The sequence below is a fragment of the Natator depressus genome, chromosome 5 (assembly GCF_965152275.1).
Source record: "Natator depressus isolate rNatDep1 chromosome 5, rNatDep2.hap1, whole genome shotgun sequence".
In the NCBI taxonomy this organism is placed as follows: Eukaryota; Metazoa; Chordata; order Testudines; family Cheloniidae; genus Natator; species Natator depressus.
Window position 1 is genome coordinate 119,091,551 of NC_134238.1, and position 22,556 is coordinate 119,114,106.

At 45.3% G+C, this 22,556-nt stretch overlaps 1 protein-coding gene across 2 annotated transcripts in view; it reads right to left on the reverse strand.

Annotated features, from left to right (window-relative positions):
• PTBP3 (polypyrimidine tract binding protein 3) overlaps positions 1-22,556 on the reverse strand; it is a 123,507-nt gene that overhangs the window by 55,995 nt on the left and 44,956 nt on the right. For both annotated transcript variants that reach the window (XM_074953519.1, XM_074953521.1), the window contains one exon: positions 12,580-12,655. In XM_074953519.1, coding sequence (XP_074809620.1) covers positions 12,580-12,655 — 76 coding nt within the window. The remainder of the gene's footprint in view (positions 1-12,579; positions 12,656-22,556) is intronic.

The window sequence follows — 22,556 nt, forward strand, 5'->3', positions numbered from 1 at the left end:
AGCGCTGAGGTACAACAGCATTTTCTCCAACCCCTCAGACAGAGACCAACACCTACAAGATCTTCACCAAGCATTCTCACAACTATGATACCCACATGAGGAAATAAGGAAACAGATCAACAGAGCCAGACGTGTACCCAGAAGCCTCCTGCTGCAAAACAAGCCCAAGAAAGAAACCAACAGAACTCCACTGGCCATCACATACAGTCCTCAGCTAAAACCTCTCCAACGCAACATCAGTGATCTACAACCTATCCTGGACAACGATCCCTCACTTTCACAGGCCTTGGGAGGCAGGCCAGTCCTCACCTACAGACAACCTGCCAACCTGAAGCATACTCTCACCAGCAACTACACACCGCACCATAGTAACTCTAACTCAGGAACCAATCCATGCAACAAACCTCAATGCCAACTCTGCCCACATATCTACACCAGCGACACCATCACAGGACCTAACCAGATCAGCCACACCATCACCGCTTCATTCACCTGCACGTCCACCAATGTAATATATGCCATCATGTGCCAGCAATGCCCCTCTGCTATGTACATCGGCTAAATTGGACAGTCCCTAGGTAAAAGGATAAATGAACACAAATCAGATATTAGGAATGCAGGAGAACACTTCAACCTCACTGGACAGCAGATCTAAAAGGTAGCCATCCTGCAGCAAAACAACTTCAGGACCAGACTTCAAAGAGAAACTGCTGAGCTTCCGTTCATTTGCAAATTTGACACCATCAGCTCAGGATTAAACAAAGACTGTGAATGGCTAGCCAACTACAAAAAGCAGTTTCTCCTCCTTTGGTGTTCACACCTCAACTGCTAGAAGAGGGCCTCATCCTCCCTGATTGAACTAACCTCATTATCCCTAGCCTGATTCTTGCTTGCATATTTATACCTGCCTCTGGAAATTTCCACTCCATGCATCTGACGAAGTGGGTATTCACCCTCGAAAGCTTATGCTCCAGTACGTCTGTTAGTCTATAAGGTGCCACAGCACTCTTTACCATTCAGTTCTTTCACCAAAACAGAAATCCAGGTAAGAACTCCATATCAATGAAGAAGAAAGGAGAGTTATGGGATCCACATGAACAAAGGCATCAAGAAAAACTGGTTACTGTAAATGAGGAGTCATCCACAGGGATCACATTGTAGGTGTGTAACTAGCAATTACCTCTCAAGTAGGTGGGTGATAGGATTCTTATCTAAATAACTACTGTAGGACAGTCGTTCCAAACTGGGATTCTGACCTAGAAACTGACACAATGGAGTAGTGACTGGTAAATATACGACCTAAACTTCAAGTGGCCATACTACAGAACTCAGAAATAGGGATTTCCCCCAAAAGCAAGCTACAGATGTCAGAGCCCTAGCAGAGCATACCCTAACTTGAGGGGGGAAGAGTTATTTAATGAGCAAGATATCTTAATGTAGTTTAACTCATTTAGAGTCTGAGGAAACAGCCTGCTCCTTAGACTTATCCAAAGCCACAAAGTTTGGATGATTGGTTAAATGGCTTTGCTCTATCAAGATAAAAGGACATAGCCTTAAGAAAGTCTAGAGTGTGGAGTTTAGCCTCCACAGGAGATTTAAAAGCTTTGGGGGGGGATGGGACAGTAAGTATATAAATTGATTGATGTGAAAATACGAAACCATTTTTGGTAAAAATTTTGGATGTGGCTTGAATGCAACCCTGTCCTTCTGAAAAATATAATACAGAAGGCTTGCCATCAAAGCCTGAATTTCGCTAATCCTGTGAGCCAAGGTAATAGCTACCAAAAGTGCTATTTTAACAAAGGGGTGATATAGTGAACATATCATGGGTTCAAACAGAGGGTCCATTAAAGATAGGAGTACAGCAATCAAGTCCCAGGCAGAGAATGGCTCTAAATAGTGGAAATGTATGAATCATGGCCCTTTAAAAATCTAAATACTGTTGTGTGGAAAAATATAGATGACCTCAGGATCAACTGAGGCAAAGCATTCTCACCTCTACTCACTCCATACAATGTAAAGGGGCAATATTGGACTCCATATACTACAAGAAAAATTCTCAGCAATTTCTCACATGTAAACTCATCCAAAAATCTAACCGAGAGTTTGGCTCAGTACATTGGGCAGCTTGTAGTTACAGGACATATGCAAGATTACATCTGTCTCCTTTAGGGCAGGTAGGTTTATCAACCAAATATAGTCTGAACATACTGGTAGAAGTTCTTCAGAGAATGCTGTTCTCTCCGCTTTGGTGTACAGACCCTCAGAATGGGGTCCACCACCACCTGGCCGTCTATAGCCACTACCTTAAATTCACTTTTGGTCTCCTGCAGAAGCTTGTCCCATTGCAAGCCAACAAGGATTGACAGACGGCAATATGAATCTGCAAACGAGCAGAGGAGTAAACTTTCCTTCATAGAAGATCTACCTTCTTCGACTCCTTATGCATGGGTGTAGATTCAGGGAGTGTGGCATCTTAGACTTCGTGAGTTGCAGTCACAATCAAAAGATCTAAAGACCGGGTGGGTTAAAAAAAAAAAAAAAGTACTCAACCTCTTGGGGTTGAGTGGAGGGTTACTCAGTACCTGCAATTTGCCCACATAGATGTTGGAGACAGATGCAGTGGTCTGCCACAGGACCACGACAGGCTCAAGAATGCCCTCAACAGGCATGGATAAATGAACCTAGCTCATACAAATGAGTGGCAACAGTTCCAGCACCGTCACTGGCAGCAAGAAGGAATGGGGGGGGAGGGGGAAAGAGGAGGGGGAACCAGTGGCGCCCTATATACCACAGTATGTGCGCGCCCCTCAAGTGGGTGCTGGAGCCAGTCCCCTACGGATACTGCTGATGGAAAAACTTCCAGCACCAGTGCATGTGGTGAGCAAACACACCTCGAGTTGAATGGACATGAGCAAGCAATCGAAGAAAAACTACTAGTTCTAACATCTTGAAGGAGAGTGACGAGAAACAATCAGTTCACTAACTATAGATAATACTTCATCAACTGTATTATGACCAATGGTACCAGTTATCCAATATGTTAGGTTTAATACACACCACACCAATAGGCATTATGTGCATAATAAGCGTTGGGAAGTTATGTTCACTGAATGTATTATGCCTGTCCCACAATTCTGTTTATCCACGTCAAGTGTCCCACAACACTTTGCAAAGATGAAGTCAGCTTTAGCATTAGAAAATAGGAAATTTGCCAAAGCAAAGACTCATGAAAACATTGTACAAAGTACAGTTAGGGAGTACTTTCATGGGTCATCAGCACTTCAAATGCAGTACTCAGAACAAGATATGGGAAAGAACAGGACAAAGCCAGGACTAAACTGGTGCAAACTAGTGGGTTAAGCCGTTTTGTAACTTGTACAAATCATACTATAAATACTACTGGGTGAAATGCATACCTTCTGTGAAAGGAGAACACACTGCAAGAATTCCCTTCACTGAAGATGGTTATGTATGTCTCCTTTTCATATTGTACTGATTTGTCTTTAGCCAATATATTAGGTTAAGTCTGGTTATTTGATCTCTTGAACATTTTTAAGAACGAGTGTCAAATGGAGTCAAACAATTGGCGTTGGTATATTAACTAAAAGTCTTAGAGGTCTTATCAGGGTGCAGTACTGATGAATCTCTGGTATATGGCACTCATGCTAATTGTGCAGATGAAGTGATGTTGGTTACCAAAGACAGAGGATGCAGCACTGCGGCTGAAGAATGTGATTCTGGAGTCTATCAAGACTCCCGGTACTAATGTGATTTCAAAGGAGCCTGCTTAGACAAGTCAGCACTTTTAGCCTTCTCAGGTGATTATGAGCAATGGTAGCCAGTGCTAAGCCCCATCTGCAGATCTTTGCTCCTTCCTGCCTCGGGCAGCAGGAGCCAGACTGACTGACTGACCGACCTAAGGAAGACTGATGGAAAGCTCAGAGTGCTTGCTAGAAGCATGCGATCACAGAGTCAGACAATCTCTTAGAGCCCCAGAGTGATGTGTCTAATAGCTGGAGCAATGGAATTAGTTTTGAAGCAGGAATAGACTGCTTCTGAGGGGGATTCTCAGATTCAGAGACAATATGCATTGTCTTTTACATCAAATATTACTTCAAAGGGACATCACGAGCCCTGTGTGTGCACTGTGCTTACAAAAAGAATCACAAATGGCACTTAGCAGGTATATGAGACTTCCCTAAACAAAATAAACATTTTGTATGTGCAACATTGGCAGGCAGAGCTATCTCTTCGAAAAGGGCAGATTTTAAAGCTCGGAGACCTGCTCAGCACCTCTGGACCTCATTCCTTGGTACTGAGGAAAGACCCAAAGAAAGAAAAGACTTTTTGATTTTGATTTTTTTTTTAAATAAAGGGAACAGATTTAAGTAAAACTTCAAAAACTACACTATAAACTAACAAACTAACAAAAAACAAACTATAAACTCTAAGTAATAACTATGGGGAATCAGGGGAGATGGTGTGCTCTTATTTGCTACCACAGGTAATGAGAAGGAACTGAGTGGCAGATGGGACTGCTCTGTGTCCTCACTGTAGGAAGTGACCTTGAGCAGGTCACTGCAGACTATGTGGCTCTGGGAAGAGGGATAAAGGAGTTTGAGGCGCAAGTTGTGTCTCGTCCATCCTCCCTGTTGAAGGAAAAGGCCCAGGTATGGTCCATCGAATTGTGGAAGTAAATGCGGGGTTGTGCTGGTGGTGTCAGAGAGAGCTTTGGAGTCTTTGACCATGGGATGTTGTTCCAGGAAGAAGGATTGGTAGGAGCAGATGGGATCCACCTAACAAAGAGAGGGAAGAGCATCTATAATAAATTGGGGGGGGGGAGGGGGAGGAGAAGAGCTCCCTTTTATGGACACCCAGCCAGCCAGTAGCTATAAAATCCCTGTTAGGAGCTGTTCTCTACATGCTTTATCTGTAAAGAGTTAAAAAAGCCCATAGGTAAAAGAAAGGGAGTGGGAACCTGACCAAAAGAGCCAATGGGAGGGCTAGAACTTTTTAAAACTGGGAAAATACTTTCCTTTTCTCTGTCTGTTGTTGTTCTCCAGAGAGGAGACACAGAGCAGCAGTGCTGTAACAAGCTTTAAAAAACAGGTATGAAAAATCATCAAATCATACCTCGAACCTATTTGTCTGGAACCCCAGATACGTAAATAGTTCAGGGAATGTCTAGAAAGATGCGTTTAGGTTTATTTCTTTTATTTCTGTAAGGCTTGCAGACTCCTCTGTGCTAACCCCAAATGCTTTTGTTTGTAACCTTTAAACCGAACCTCGAGAAAACCACTCTTGATGCTTAATTATTATATTTGCTCTTTTTAAATCTAGCAATAGCCTAAGTTCCAGAAGTATTTACTCTTTGTTTTTAATACAGTTTACCTTTTTTAAGAACAGGATTGGGTTTTTTGTGTCCTAAGAAGTTTGTGCACATGTTGTTTAATTAGCTGGTGGAAACAGCTGATTTCCCTTTTTTCCTTTCTCAGCTCTTCCCCAGAGTGGGGGTGAAAGGGCCTGAGGGTACCCCACATGGAGGAATTCCCAAGTGCGCCTTCCTGGATAAAAAGGGTTTTTTTGCATTTGGGTGGTGGCAGCATCTACCCATCCAAGGTCAGAGAAAAGCTGTAACCTTGGGAGTTTAGTACCAGCCTGGAGTGGCCAGTATTAATTTTTAGAATCCTTGCGGGCCCCCACCTTTTGCACTTAAAGTGCCAGAGTGGGAAATCAGCCTTGACAGTGCCTTTGCAGGCAGGCTTGCTAACCTAGTGAGGACGGCTTTAAACTAGTTTCGCCGGGGGATGGAGACCTAAGCCCTGAGATAAATGGGGAAGTGGGCTACTGGGAGAAAACACAAGGAGGAGGGTGCAACAGGGGAGGCCTCCTGATTCATAGTGAGAAAGTAGGGCAAAGGGCTAGTTATCTTAGGTGTCTGTACAACTACGCAAGAAACCTGTGAAACAAGCCGGAAGAACTGGAAGTCCTGGCACAGTCAAGGAACTATATGTGATTGGAATAATAGAGACTTGGTGGAGTAACTCACATGACTGGAGCACCGTCATGGACGGGTATAAACTGTTCAGGAAGGACAGGCTGGGGAGAAAAGGTGGAGTAGTTGCACTGTATGTAAGAGAGCGGTATGATTGCTCAGAGCTCCAATATGAAACTGGAGAAAAGCCTGTTGAGAGTCTTTGCATTACGTTTAGAGGTGAGAGCAACAAGGGTGATGTGGTGGGCATCTGTTATAGACCACCAGACCAGGAGGTGGAGGTAGACTAAGCTTTCTTTGGATAACAGCAGTTTCCACATCACAGGCCCTGGTTCTCATGGGGAATTCAATCACCCTGACATCTGCTGGGAGAGCAATACAGCAGGGCACAGACAATCCCAGAAGTTTCTGGAGAGTGTTGGGGACAACTTACTGGGGCAAGTGCTGGAAGAACCAACTAGGGGCCATGCTCCTCTTGAACTACTGCTCACAAACAGGGAAGAATTGGTAGGGGAAGTAGAAGTGGGTGGCAACCTGAGCAGCAGTGACCATGAGATGGTGGAGTTCAGGATCCTGACAAAAGGAAGAAAGGAGAGCAGCAGAATACGGACCCTGGACTTCAGAAAAGGAGACTGACTCCCTCAGGGAAAAGATGGGCAGGATTCCCTGGGAGGCTAATATGAGGGGGAAAGGAGTCCAGGAGAACTGGCCGTTATTTTAAAGAAGCCTTATTGAGGGCACAGGAACAAACCATCCCAATGTGCAGAAAGAATAGCAAATATGGCAGGCAACCAGCTTGGCTTAAGAGAAAAATCTTTAATGAGCTTAAAAACACAAAAAGGAAGCTTACAAGAAGCGGAAACTTGGAATGATGACTAGGGAGAAGAATAAAAATATTGCTTGAGCATACAGGGATGTAAACAGGAAGGCCAAAGCACAACTGGAGTTGCAAGTAGCAAGGGATGTGAAGGGTAACAAGAAAGGTTTCTACAGATACGTTAGCAACAAGAAGATGGTCAGGGAAAGTGTGGGACCCTTACTGAATGTGGGAGGCAACCTAGTGACAGATGATGTGGAAAAAGCTGAAGTACTCAATGCTTTTTGGCCTTGGTCTTCACAGACAAGGTGAGCTCCCAGAGTGCTGCACTGGACAGCACAGTATGGGGAGGATATGAGCAGCCCTCAGTGGTGAAGGAACAGGTTAAGAATTATTTATAAAAGCTGGATATGCACAAGTCCATGGGGCCGGACGCAACGCATCCGAGGGTGCTGAGGGAGTTGGCTGACGTGATTGCAGAGCCATTGGCCATTATCTTTGAAAACTCATGGTGATTGGGGGAGGTCCCGGAGGACTGTAAAAAGACAAATATAGTGCCCATCTTTTAAAAAGGGAAGAAGGAGAATCGGGGGAACTACAGACCAATCAGCCTCATCTCAGTCCCTGGAAAAATCATGGAGCAGGTCCTCAAGGAATCCATTTTGAAACACTTGGAGGAGAGGAAGGTGATCATGATTTCACCAAGAGCTAGTCATGCCTGACCAACCTGATTGCCTTCTATCCTTCTGTGGATATGGGGAAAGCGGTGGACATGATATACCTTGACTTTAGCAAAGCTTTTGATACTGTCTCCCACAGTATTCTTTTCAGCAAGTTAAAGTAGTATGAATTGGATGAATGGACTATAAGATGGACAGAAAGCTGGATACGACGTCAGGCTCAATGGGTAGCGATCAACAGCTCAATGTCTAGTCTAGACTGCTGGCAGTCTAGTATCAAGCGGAGTGCCCCAGGGTTGGTCCTGGGGCTGCTTTTGTTCAACATCTTCATTAATAATCTGGATGATGGGATGGACTGCACCCTCAGCAAGTTTGCGGATGACACTAAGACGGAGAGAGAGGCAGATACACTGGATGGTCGGGATACGGTCCAGAGTGACCTAAACAAATTGGAGGATTGGGCCAAAAGAAATCTGATGAGATTCAACAAGGACAAGTGCAGAGTCCTGCACTTAGGATGGACGAATCCCATGCACTGCTACAAGCTGGGCACCGACTGGATAAGCGTCAGTTCTGCAGAAAAGGACCTGGGGATTCCAAGGGATGAGAAGCGGGATATGAGTCAACAGTGTGCCCTTGTCACCAAGAAGGCTAATGGCATATTGGGCTGCATTAATAGGACCATTACCACTAGATCGAGGGAAGCTATTATTTCCCTCTATTCGGCACTAGTGAGGCCACATTTGGAGTACTGCGTCCAGTTTTGGGTCCCCCACTACAGAAAGGATCTGGACAAACTGGAGAGAGTCCAGCGGAGGGTAATGAAAATGGTTAGGGGGCTGGAGCACAGGACTTATGAAAAGAGGCTGAGGGAACTGCGCTTATTTAGTCTACAGAAGAAAAGAGTGAGGGGGGATTTGATAGCAGCCTTCAATTACCTGAAGGGGGGTTCCCAAAAGGATGAGGCTAGGCTGTTCTCAGTGGTGGCAGATGACAGAACAAGGAGCAATGGTCTTAAGTTGCAATGGGGGAGGTCTAGATTGGATATCAGGAAAAACTATTTCACTAGGAGGGTGGTGGAGCACTGGAATGGGTTACCTAGGAAGGTGGTGGAATCTCTAGCCGTAGAGGTTTTTAAGACCTGACTTGACAAAGCCCTGGCTGGGATGAGTTAGTTGGGGTTGGTCCTGCTTTGAGCAGGGGGTTGGACGAGATGACCTCCTGAGGTCTCTTCTGATTCTAATCTTCTATGATTCTATGAAGTACAAGGATGTACAAGGTACATACACAGCCTCAGACACTGCTGAGTAAAAGATTTTGGGCATACGTGCACAAAATGCATACATCTACAGCTTAATCTGTGTAGACAAAGACTCAAAGAAAAGTCTTTACCAAATAAAACTATTAGAAAACATTCATTCAGGGTAAAATTGTGACTAAAATGGCTAAATTATCTTTTCTTTCCTGCTTAAAGAGATTACGTATCTAAACACAGACCTCAAATTGATCTAAAAGCTAATGTACTGTTTAACTATTATTTTCCTCCTAAAGTTAAGAGCTGAGTTTTGCAGTACTTCAGATTAAAAAGTCAGAGTCAACCACAGAAGTATTAAACCACAAAATTATCACCTATTCCATCATTAATACGAAGATCTAAGTTACCGGAAATTGTCACTTTTTCCAGCTATTAAGTCTGAGAAGTATCTTGACATGGTGAGCTAGCTATGCCTTATTGTAGAATCTACATATCTACATACAGTTTTGGGACAACTGCACCTCTAACCATCTCTGTGGCCTGCTCAAGGAACACTCCTCTTAAGTCTCAGACCTCTGTCACCGGTCTGGGCATAGACTCATGTCCTCCTTCCTCCAGACCGGTATTTCAGTCTTGCAGCACCCCTGCAATTTTCTGTGAGTACCCTAGCAGGTCTGAGTTAGTTCAGCACCCACAGTTTTACTTGTTTCCCACAGGGTCTAAGACAGTGGTTTACAAGTGATTAGACAGCTTTCACAAAGTAAAGTTCACTTATTTTAAGGTAAAAGCCATACAGAGAAAATAATAAAAGGCCTACATGCATACGAAATGTAGCAGAAGTCACCCTCCTGCCACATATAGAATGTGGTAGGTCAAAATCTTTCCAGCCCTTGAGCAGGGATTGCTCCCCTTGGTCAAAGGGTCATGTCCATTTATTGGATCAAAAAATGAAGGCCCTACAGTCATACACAGACTTTTATATCACACAAATCTTTTTGTTCTCTTGGGCTTCTGGGATGTGGTCTGAACCAGTTTATGCAATTCTCCATAGGAGTAGAACTTTTCTGGAGTTGTTTACCTGTCCCAGAATTGCCCCCACTGGTTTAGTTCCTGGAGGAAAGGAGATAACCCTCCCTCACAGAGTAGAATATACCTAAGTTCACAAAGATACATATAACATGTATAGATACCATTTATAAAGGGGAGTTAATAGCATCAAAATACAGATAACATTCATAAAGTTAATACAATGGTCCCTAAATATATTGCAACTGCATGCAGTATATTTGTCACAATACAATCTTGCCCACTTTTATCCCCAGACTTCCTTTCTTCACAGTTACCACTGTAATCCCCTTATCTCTGCCAAAGTAAAGCTTTATCCCTAGCACAGTCTCCCCAAAAAGACCGGAACCAATGCAGGAGTTCACTGCTTCATGACCAAAAGAAATCAAACCCATCTTTTCTTCTGTTTTGGTCCTTTTCCCTATTCTTACTCCTGTAAGTACACCTTGTCATTCCTAAAAAGAAAAGGAGTACTTGTGGCACCTTAGAGACTAACCAATTTATTTGAGCATAAACTTTCGTGAGCTACAGCTCACTTCATCGGATGCATACTGTGGAAACTGCAGAAGACATTATATACACAGAGACCATGAAACAATACCTCCTCCCACCCCACTCTCCTGCTGGTAATAGCTTATCTAAAGTGATCATCAAGTTGGGCCATTTCCAGCACAAATCCAGGTTCTCTCACCCCCCCACCCCCATACACACACAAACTCACTCTCCTGCTGGTAATAGCTCATCCAAAGTGACCACTCTCCCTACAATGTGCATGATAATCAAGGTGGGCCATTTCCAGCACAAATCCAAGTTTAACCAGAACGTCGGGGGGGTGGGGGGGAGGAAAAAACAAGGGGAAATAGCCACTCCCAGTCTCTATTTAAGCCTAAATTAATAGTATCCAATTTGCAAATGAATTCCAATTCAGCAGTTTCTCGCTGGAGTCTGAATTTGAAGTTTTTTTGTTGTAAGATAGCGACCTTCATGTCTGTGATTGCGTGACCAGAGAGACTGAAGTGTTCTCCGACTGGTTTATGAATGTTATAATTCTTGACATCTGATTTGTGTCCATTTATTCTTTTACGTAGAGACTGTCCAGTTTGACCAATGTACATGGCAGAGGGGCATTGCTGGCACATGATGGCATACATCACACTGGTGGATGTGCAGGTGAACGAGCCTCTGATAGTGTGGCTGATGTTATTAGGCCCTGTGATGGTGTCCCCTGAATAGATATGTGGGCACAGTTGGCAACGGGCTTTGTTGCAAGGATAGGTTCCTGGGTTAGGTTCCCAGGAACCTATCCTTGCAACAAAGCCCGTTGCCAACTGTGCCCACATATCTATTCAGGGGACACCATCACAGGGCCTAATAACATCAGCCACACTAGCCAGCAGGAGAGTGAGTTTGTGTGTGTGTGGGGGGGGGAGGTGGAAGGGGGTGAGAAAACCTGGATTTGTGCTGGAAATGGCCCACCTTGATTATCATGCACATTGTAGGGAGAGTGGTCACTTTGGATGAGCTATTACCAGCAGGAGAGTGAGTTTGTGTGTGTGGTTTTTGGAGGGGGGTGGGGGGGGTGAGAAAACCTGGATTTGTGCTGGAAATGGCCCACCTTGATTATCATACACACTGTAAAGAGAGTGGTCACTTTGGATGGGCTATTACCAGCAGGAGAGTGAGTTTGTGTGTAGGGGGGTGGAGGGTGAGAAAACCTGGATTTGTGCTGGAAATGGCCCAACTTGATGATCACTTTAGATAAGCTATTACCAGCAGGAGAGTGGGTTGGGAGGAGGTATTGTTTCATGGTCTCTGTGTATATAATGTCTTCTGCAGTTTCCACAGTATGCATCCGATGAAGTGAGCTGTAGCTCACGAAAGCTCATGCTCAAATAAACTGGTTAGTCTCTAAGGTGCCACAAGTACTCCTTTTCTTTTTGCGAATACAGACTAACATGGCTGTTACTCTGAAACTTGTCATTCCTCTCACCCTTCTACCTCGAACCCCTCCACTAAACAGAAAATACCCACTTGTTGCTAAGCTCAGGTTTTTCAGATGTGTATGTCAATGAGCCCGTACAACCATATTTTGAAGCAAAAGGTGAAGAGATGAATGCACAGTGAAGCAGGTGGTCTCAAAAGAACAAGGCCTCGGCGGCTAGCATTGCCTCATCAGAATTGTTCTGGTTTTCATCTCTCTCAATCTTCTGAATCTCTTTTAACAATGGAATGGGAGGAAAGCATAAAGAAGGGGCCCCTGAGAATTTCTACAGAGATTACTGGTTTGATCATGCCTCCTCAGAGGAGGTAATCCATGGTCCATTATATCAAAGAAATTGAGTGACTTCACCAGTACTGAACAAAACAATTTCTCGTGTTTTTAAATTTAGTTCTGTATCTTTTTTTTTATTTGTAGGTCCCACTGCTCTGTAGTTAATCTTTGTCCAGGTTTCAATGAAGCAGGAAAGATGTCCACCAATCAGAATGGGTTCCTCAGGTTCTAATGGGGGCGGGGGGTATGTAGATTAGTTCTAGAATCATTAAACTGCCAGAAGGGTCCACTACAGAGTGAAACTAGGCACTTTTGCTCCCAAAGGGCCTGAATTTGCTGTCTCTGCAAAAGTCAAAGACTCTGGGGGGCTGCTCATAAAAAGGTTACACGAGAGTATGAAGGAAAAAGAGAAAATCAGATTTCCTGAAACTGTGCTAACATTGATAAGCTGTAAAACCATGGTAAACTTTACAATTATTTTCTTAAATATACCTGTAGCTGGAGTAGAATTGCTCATGGTAAAAGGCCCGTTAGTGATACCAGAAGAAAGAAGCTCGTCAGATCCACGCTGAAAGATAAAAATGCAAGATCATCAGCAAAGGCACTTCTGGGCAACAGCCCATGTTTTAACAGAACTAATGAATGACTTTAATCACTGACTTTGATTTTTACATTTCACAATTGTTTTTAAACACTGCCCACCACACATTTTTGTGAGATATTGAAGAACGTGCACTAACATTTCAACAACGAAGAGAACAAATGCAAATATTGTCAGCCAGCCACGTCACTCGAGTTGGCCATTATATTTCAAGGTGTTAAAGTTTCCTGAAAATGAGCTTAGCTATATTAAACTAAACACTGACTAATCTATTGCTTATTCTACTATAATACAGTTTATATTTAATATCTCAAGATAAGCAGCATTTAACCATATGCAGATTTGTTTGATCAGACCTACCATAAAAACAAGTCTAGAGATATCCAAGGACTCAACTAAATATCAATTTAAGCAACACAAAAATGAACAATTTTGAAATGATACAATATTTAGTTGTAAACATGTCACTAGTCACACAAGTCATCACGTCTGTTATACATTACAACAGCAATATAGTATGTGAAAAAGTTCATTATGAAAAATGTTACTCTATTTCCAATAGTCACTTTAAAAAGTTGACTCAAACTGTTAATATTAGCGGATGACATATCTGGGTTTAGTCCATTTTCGGACAAAGACATGCAAAAGTTGTTTGTTTTTTTAAAGATTTTTTTGGAGGGAAACCCCACACTAAACTGGAAAGGTTAATGAGGCCAACAAGGGGCCAATTAAGCGGACAAGTCATAGCTGATGAGAAGTAGGTAGCCGAGGGGTCGGCAACCTATGGCACACGAGCCAATTTTTAAATGGCACGCTGCTGTCTGCCGGGAACATTAAAAATCCTGCCTGGCCTGGCCTTCTCTGCCCGCCCACCCCCCACTCTCTCCTCGCAGGGCAGGCAAGCTTCCCCCTCCCCCAGCCTCTTCCCCCAGCATGCTAGGTTCCTGCCCCTCCTTCTCTCTCTCCCTGCAGCCGATCAGCTGGCAGCTCTTGCTACGGAGGGGGAGAGGGAAAAGAGGAGCCGCAGCATGCTTGCGCTCTCTGCTCCGGGGACCTTGGGGAAGGGGGTGGTGGAATCAGGGCATATACCCTCCAGCCCCCTGCCATGAGCTGCTCAGGGTAGGGGGCTGGGAGCACCCCCACACCCCCAGCCCTCTGCCCTAACTCCTGCACTCCCCCACACCCCTCTGCCCTGACCCCTGAACCCTCCTCACACACACCCAGCCCTCTGCCCTCACCCCTGCACCCCCCACACACCCTAGCCCCATGCCCTGACCCCTGCAACCCCCCACAACCCCAGCCCTGACTCCGGCACCCCACACACATCGGCACCCCCCGCCCTGACTCCTGCATTCTCCTCACACACACCCAGCCCCCTGCCCTGAGTCCTGCACCCCCACACACATACCCAGCCCCCCCACATCCCATGCCCTGACTCTTGCACCCCCCACATCCCCACCCCCACCCTGAGCACCAAACGGGAGCTCCTGCACATATACACACCCCCACATTCCCACCTGCACCCCTTGCACCAAATGGGAGCTGCCCAGGTAAGCGCTCCACACCCAAACCTCCTGCCCCAACCCTGAGCCCCCTCCCTCATTCTAGCTCCTGGCCAGACCCTGCACCCCAACCCCCAGCCTGCTCCTTCACCCCCAGCCCTGTTCTCAGCGCACTCCCACCCTCATCTCAGTGCAGAGAGAGGAAGAGAATGGCTAGAACCAGGGAGAAGGTAGGTACCTACTCTATGTGGACAGGGCCATGACCCCAGACTGGCAGTGGGGCTGAGCAGGGCCAGCAGCTGGGACTCTGGCTGGCAGGAGCCGGCGGATGGACCCCATGACCAGCAGCGGGCTGAGACACTCAGCGCACTGCCAGTCTAGGGTCCCGGCCGCTGGCCCCACTCAGCCCACTGCCGGTCTGGGGTTCTGGCTGCTGGCCCCTTCTTGCCAGCCGTGGTCCCGGCCGCAGGCCCCGCTCAGTCCGTTGCTGGCCTAGGTGAATGGAACGCCAGGCCGGCAGCGGGCTGAGCGGGCCAGCGGTGTAAGATCAGCATTTTAATTTAATTTTAAATGAAGCTTCTTAAACATTTTGAAAACCTTGTTCACATACGACAATAGTTTAGTTATATAATATATAGACTTATAGAGAGAGACCTTCTAAAAAATGTTAAAATGTATTGTTGGCACGCAAAACCTTAAATTAAAAAGTGAATAAATGAAGACTCGGCACACCACTTCTGAAAGGCTACCTCAGGGGTTGGCAGCCTAAGTAACCACAGACTGATGAAGGAGCCCAGCTGAGAAGGAACAGGCAGGGCTAGTATAAAGCCAGGAGGTTGGCAGCAGAAAAGGAGTGCAGGGAGGGAGCCTGTAGCCACACTCCTGCTTTAAGAAAAGGAATACTTGTGGCACCTTAGAGACTAACAGATTTATTTGAGCATAAGCTCCTTTTCTTTTTGCAGATTCAGACTAACACAGCTGCTACTCTGACTCCTGCTTTAGAGAGGGCAGGAAGGAAACCCAGGTGGTGAGCAGAACCCTAGGGACTCCTGAAAGAAGGGTTTAAAGAGTGGAAGCCTAAGATTGGTGGAGCAGCAAAAGTCTCAGGGAAAGGGCAGCAAAGTGGGACCTCACAGACCTTGACTGCGGATTAGAAGGTCCCTGAGCTGGAATCCGGAGTAGAGGGCAGGCCCAGGTTTCCCAACCAGCCATTGGGGAAGTGGCAGAGTCAGGGCAGAGAGGGAGAAAATGGCCATTTTGGATAGAGAGACTTTGATAACTCCCGGAAGGGGGAAAAGCACAGTGATCTGGCCGGAGGGCAAAGCCACGAAGAGAGCACCTTGAGTCACAGAGGGAGAGGTGGCCAGGTGCGAATGAGCAACAGAAGGGGGGCGTCAGACTGGGAAGGAGCTAATCCACATAACAGTGAGGTGGCGCCTTAGCAGGGAGAGAATTCAGTTATAGGAAGAATATAGACCAAGGAATGCTTTAGTTGAAAATTTAAATCCAAAGTCAGCCAAGACACTTTTTAAAAAGGATGCTTCTAAATCAGAGTTTAAGGCCAAAGAGACATCAAATCATCTTGTCTGACCTCCTGTATGTCACCAGACACCAACACTTTCTGAGCACTTGCACACTAAATCCAACAACTGAAAACAGACCAAAGTATTACAGTCCACAGGAGACTAAACTATTATGTTCCACATGCAGAGAATAGGAGGGACCGATGGGGCACTGTTGCCCAAGGCTTCTGCAATGGCAGGGGAATGATTACATAAGATATACCCAGATAATACTGACAAGTGACCTGCACCCACACCTGCAAAAAAATGTAAACATTCCCTCTCTCCCCCTCCAGTTCACTGCCAATCTGATCTGAGGAAAATTTCTTCCCAACCCTACATATGGTGATCAATTAGACCTTGAGTATATGAGCAAAAACCAACCAGCCAAGCACTTCGGAGCGAGAATGTTTGATGCTACCCAGAGCCCCATCCCTCTCCGTCCGAAGTCCTATCTCCAGTTGTGGCCATCCCTGATGATTCAGAAGATGATTAAAAAAAACAAACAAACAAAAAAAACAGAATACACTTAGGGGCGAGAGGGAGAATACCCTCCTGGCCCCTACAGGTGGCCAGCTGAAATCCTGAAATATGAGCTTTTAAGGTCATAAGACAAATAGGAAGTGAGCACCAAGGCAGATGAACCCTGTCCCTTACCCTCACAAGCAAACCCATCATACAATCACATTCCTCAATTTGTCCAGTTATTAGAACTAATTAAGTTGCTATTAACTAACTCCCATTGGGAGGCTGTTAAAGAAATTAACCCCGATGGTCAGAACCCTTTTAATTTCCAGCCTGAATTTGTTCATTGCCAGTTTATATCCATTTTTTTTGGTGCCAATATTGCCATTTATCTTAAAAGATATTCACCTTTCCCAGTATCTACCCCCCAAAATATTTATAATATTTATAAATATATTAAATACAATAGCCACCTTAAAAGGTACTTTTTTCAGTTTATAAATTGAAATGATTTTGCAATGGCATTTTTGAAAAAGAGGTAATTTCTCAAAAAAAGTTTCACATTATAAAACTTCTTCCTCTAAGAAATGTTTAAGAAAAGAGATGGGTCAGCAGATGGACCCTGGGCATCTGATTCAGTAAAGCACTTAAGTACCTATTTCACTTTAAGCACACATTTAAATTCCATTCAAGTCAACGGGACTTAAACGCATTATTCTTCACATTTTCGGAATCAATTCCTGCTCCGCAAAGCTTCCAGAATCTTATGGAGAACAGTGTCTCTGAATTAGGATGAACCTTTAAACACATAATTAATATTACGTATATCTCGCTGAACTAAGGTCTGGAACATTATGGGAAATGCGTTTAACTCATCAAAAGTGCTCTGCCACAAACCCTCTGATATTTAAGTGTAGGCCAGAATATCATTTTATTCATCCCAGCTGATCTCAGTTGCTGCCATAGAATATGCTAGAAAAGGCAGTCTCCCAACTAGCCAAGAAAAAGCCATGTAGATCAAAGACGACACTTTGAACTATGTCTGAAAGAGAAAAATAGGCCAGTGCAGTTTCTAAAGGGCAGGTAAAGGATTTCATAAAACAAATACTGTTCAACAGGCTAAATCATTCTGAACCAGTTGAACCTTCTTTCTCAACCCGGGGTCTGCAGCCCCCTTGGGATCTGTGAGCAGGTTTCAGGGGGTCCTCCACGCAGGGCCAGCATTAGACTTGGTGGGGCCCAGGGTAGAAAGCCAAAGATCCACCACACTGAAGCCCAAGGCCCTGAGACCCACCACCTGGGGCCGAAGCCAAAGCCTGAGCAATGTAACTTTGAGGGGGCTCCTGTGGCCTGGGGCCCCAGGCAATTACCCTACTTGCTCCCCTAACACCAGCCCTGGCTTTTGTATGCAGAAAACCAGTTACTGCAGCACAGGTAGGCCATGAAGTTTTTATAACATATTGCGGGGGGCTCAGAAAGAAAAGGTTGAGAACCCCTGGTACAGAAGACACAAAGGTATGGATTACTATGGAGACAGAGTCAGTTCCAAAAGAAAAGGTTACCATCACCCAGCCAGATATAAATGAGTCAAGGTGGGTAACCACTGTCACCTGAGACTAGGGTGATCAGACAGCAAATGTGAAAAATTGGGACAGGGGATGGAGCGTAATAGGAGCCTATATGAGAAAGGCCCAAAAAATCGGGACTGTCCCTATAAAATCGGGACATCTGATCACCCTATCTGAGACTTTTAAGGGCAAATACAAATACATGGAAATGCCCCAAACTGCAAACCTTTGGGTGATATGAATAAGTCTCCTTATGGCAAAAGCCATTTCTACCTTACCCCCCAGAATTCCTCCTCCCTCCCTATCAACTCTGTCTCAACCAGAATGAGTATCAGCCAGTTCACTGTCACCCTAGTCCCATTCTTGGCTAGGCACTGGGAATAGTACAGACACTGTGTCCTCTGGGCCTGATAGTGCTGTATGTCGTTTGAATACCAGTACCACAGACTAAACTGTCTCATCTCCCTAGAGGCTAACACACAATGAATAGGAAGGATATAAAACAAAGCTTTGCACAAGCTTACAACAGATCTCTCCAAGCAGAAGAACTGCTCCTAGCAAAGAACTGATATGACAAGGTTCAAAGGTAAGTTTCAATGTTGTCTCATCTATAACCAATTGAGAGGTCACCATTACAATAAGGGAACATTACTCAAATACATTTTATACCAACTGAAAAACTGGCTGTTCTTTAAAAATAGATTAAGGCCAGCTACTCAGGAGAGAGACCAGTAGTGACAGTTTTGCTAACATATGTATCTGCAGCTTCATTAGGAGGTTATGAAAACTTGTACTAGCAGGATCTTGAAAATTCACATAAGATGTTGTTCTGGTGTAAATCTTGACATGAAAAAACTAAATGTCTGCATTAATGAATTATTCACGTACACGTCATGGCAGAACATTGTTGCCTGATTTTAAGGGGATTAATATTGTTTATATAATAAAAGTTATAGGCTAGCCAATTGATCTGATCAGAAGATAATAAGGTTCTTGTCCCAGAATCAGGCTACACAGAGTCTTGCAAGGTCCCTGGGGATGTACAAGGACACATGCTGAGAGCAAAATACAGCCTTAAAGACTTTTATTGATATAAATGGAATAGTAATCAAATGAAAAAGTAATCCACCAGAACTAAAAAGGAAATAGTACTATTCTAGAGGTTCACGTGGTATCATTTGCTATAAAACTTCCTAGATAAACATACTCTCACTTTTCCTTGAGAACCTGGTGGTAAGGGACAAAGGACCAGCCTCATCTCTGGCATGCCAAACAAGAGTCTGATGGTTCCTCACTACTCGAATGGAAGATGAAAATTTAGGAGAAGCTAGCAAGGCCAGAAACAAAGCCAAGACAGACCCCCCCCCGCCCCAAAATAACTAAACTAATAAAAATTGGTGGTTGCCCCTCTTCTAGAGCCTGAACACCACATTCCCAACCTTCCATGTCCAAATTTAATTTAATCACTGACATAATATCAGGGTATGCTTACTCTATAGGCTGGCATATTACTCCTGGTGGAATTCTGCGCCACTGCACATGTGCAAGATTTACGTCCCCACAAATTTCTTTGCTTCCCCGCAAAAAAATGACTGACAGCAAAGCAAAGGGAAGCCTCAAGAGCAGTCATGTGACCCTCCCCAGCAGTGTTTCGGGTGCCCAGGGTAGCTGGCAGAGACGTAAATTACTGTGGAGCAGGGGGCGGGACTGGGGGAGGCCAGACTTCCTACCGTGCGCTGAACTCAGCTGCTTGTCCTGGCTAGGCTGGGGAGGACAGGACTTCCTCTTCCCCTGCACGGCATCCAAGGCTGGGTCAAATCCACGCCCAGATTTCTCCCCCAGCTGCAGGAAGCTGTGCAAACTCCTTCCACCACCACTGACCCCGCTTCCTGAGCCCATCACTCTTCAGCTGCAGGGGGAGGGGTCCCTGTACAGGGAGCTGCTCCCACATCCACCCAACCCCCATGCATCCAGACCCCCTCATTCCCAGACCCTCCCACCAAACCTCACTAATCTGCACTCAGACCTCCCCACTCCGATGAGCCCCACTCCTGTGCACCTGGACCACCCCGATGAGCCACACACACCCAGATCCCACCCCACCAAGCCCCAGTCAGCTGCACCCGGATCCCCACTGAGCCTCACTTGTCCAACATCTGGATTCCCACACCTAGACGCCCCTGCCAAGCTCTATCCCCCCCATATCCAGACCCCACAGAGCCCAAACCACCTTCACCTGGATCCCCCTGCAGCGTCCCATTACCGTTGCACCCAGAGCCCCCCAACAAGCCCGTGTGTATCCAGATCCCTCCTGCACCTGGATCCCCCACTGAACCACCCGCACCCAGATTGCCCCACACAGAGCCCTCTCAACCCACACCTGGCTCTCCCTACACTAGGCCCCTTCACACTTGGATCCTACCTTGCTGAGCCTGCCTGCCTGCCCACACCTGCTGCACCTGACACGGGGGGGGGGGGGGGTGCTTCTGGGGCAGGCCAAGTCCTTGCGCCACGTCAGGGTTCAGTGCAGCCTCACCACTGAGTCCGTGTCTGGAGTGGAGGGAGCTGCACAGTGATCTCCCACCTCTGTGCAGCCAGTGGCCTGTACTCCCCAGTGCCATGCTGGAGCCTCCACATTTATTTGACTGACAAATTTTGCAGAATTCTGCAGAATTTTAAAATATTGTATGTAGAACTTTTAATTTTTTGGAGCAGAATGCCGCCAGGAATAAAGACATTATCTGATATAAGAACGTATTGCATAAATAAAAACATTAAGAACATCTGCAAAACCTAAATTCTTCTTAATACTTCAGAAGTCAGACTGCAGTACATTTTAATAGCTATACCACGACACAGACAATACTAAAATTCAGTCAGTAAACATGAACAGATGACTTAGTTGCCAACTCAGAGGGCCAAGATATTCTTAATGTCATACTGACAAAGTATTACTTTTCAAGATTAGTGGGAAAAAAGTGTAATTTTACAGCACTCAGAAGCATGCTAGACATCTCACAGAACTGAAATTGTACATAAGCCCCACCCTGAAGAGCTCTCAATTTATTGTCATTCCCCAAAACTGCCATTATAGAACTAGATATCAATATCTGTATTAAGAAAAGGAGTACTTGTGGCACCTTAGAGAGTAACAAATTTGAGCATAAGCTTTCGTGAGCTACAGCTCTGATGAAGTGAGCTGTAGCTCACGAAAGCTTATGCTCAAATAAATTTGTTAGTCTCTAAGGTACCACAAGTAATTCTTTTCTTTTTGCAGATACAGACTAACACAGCTGCTACTCTGAAAAATATCTGTACTTTCAGGGGAAATAATTTCTGGAAAGTTACTTTCCAAAAGAATGAGTCACAAGCCAATGCCTGGACATTTGGACTGCTCTCTCCACATCTTTAGTGCTCTTTCAGCTTTCACGCTGAGGCCTGGACTCTACCACAAAACTAGATCGACATAAGTCACCTTACGTTTACCTATTTGTGCATGCATCCACACTCAAATGTGTGTCTGGTTATCAGGAGTGCCCTGTTAAGGTGACACACTAAAACCACTTCTCCGAATAGCGTTGATCCATGGTTGACATACCAAGGTTGACGTGGTGCAAGTGTAGACCTATGTCGATCCTAGCAATCCCCCAGCAGCTCTCTCATAATGCCTTATTCCCTCTGGTCACAATAGTAAACTCCACTGCCCAGGGTAATGGAAACCAGAAGCCACCCGCCTTTTAAAAACCTACTGTGTATTTTTGAAATGCTTTTCTCTCCCCCCCCTCCCCCCGATTACCCATCCTGGAGAGCACACCCAGGAGTGGCAACAGGACAATGTTACACTCTCACAGAGATGTAGGTCTAATAGTCGAAGGGAAGGATCAAGCCCTTCATAAATTGTACAGAAGCTGGGTGAGTAAAGATAGAACATCTTTCTACTAGACGGAGGAAGGTACTAGTCGCTGTTAAGTGTACCCATAGCAAACTGAGGACCAGAAGCTTTAAGGAGAGAAAATAGTTTAGGATAACTGGAATGCTCTAGTGAATGTCAGTGGAGACATGCCCAGATCAAAAAAGAACCTCCATTTAGCTAGGTAGCAGGCTCTAGCAGAATCCTTTCTACTTTGGTTAAGGACCTCCTGAACAGGGGCAGAGCACAAGCGCTCTATTTCCAATGCCCATATAAACACTATACTGTGAGATGGAGTGAGCCCGGGTTGGGGTGCTTGATTTTCCTCCGGTCCTGGATTAGGAGATCCGGAAATGGGCCGGTCCTGAATAATGGGTGTATGGACATCATTAAAAGTTCCATGAGCCAGAACTGGCTGGGCACTGGTAGAGTGCTAGGAGGAGGATGGTGGCTCTGTTGTGACAGATCTTCCCTATAACTTTTGGTAGTAGGGAGGAAAGGTGTATCTGATGTTATATATCAAGGACAACAGGAGAGCATCACCCTGGGAATCGTGACCCATGGCTCCCCTGGAACAATACAGGGGACGTTTTCTGTTCACTTGGGATGTAAAGAGGTCCCATAACAGAGTACCTCATGCAAAAATATCTTGGTTAGGATTATGTCGTGAATCTCCCATTTATGGTCTGCAGAAAAGCTTCTGCTTAATTTGTTTGCCAGGGAAGTACAAGTCATGCAGTCCCTGTTTGGCCAGTAAGTTGAGTGGAACCAAGCTTGCAGATACTGCAAGTGGACTCTGGTGAATGGCACCACACAGGTGCTTATGGCCATGTGGCCTAACAGCGAGACACACTGGTGCAC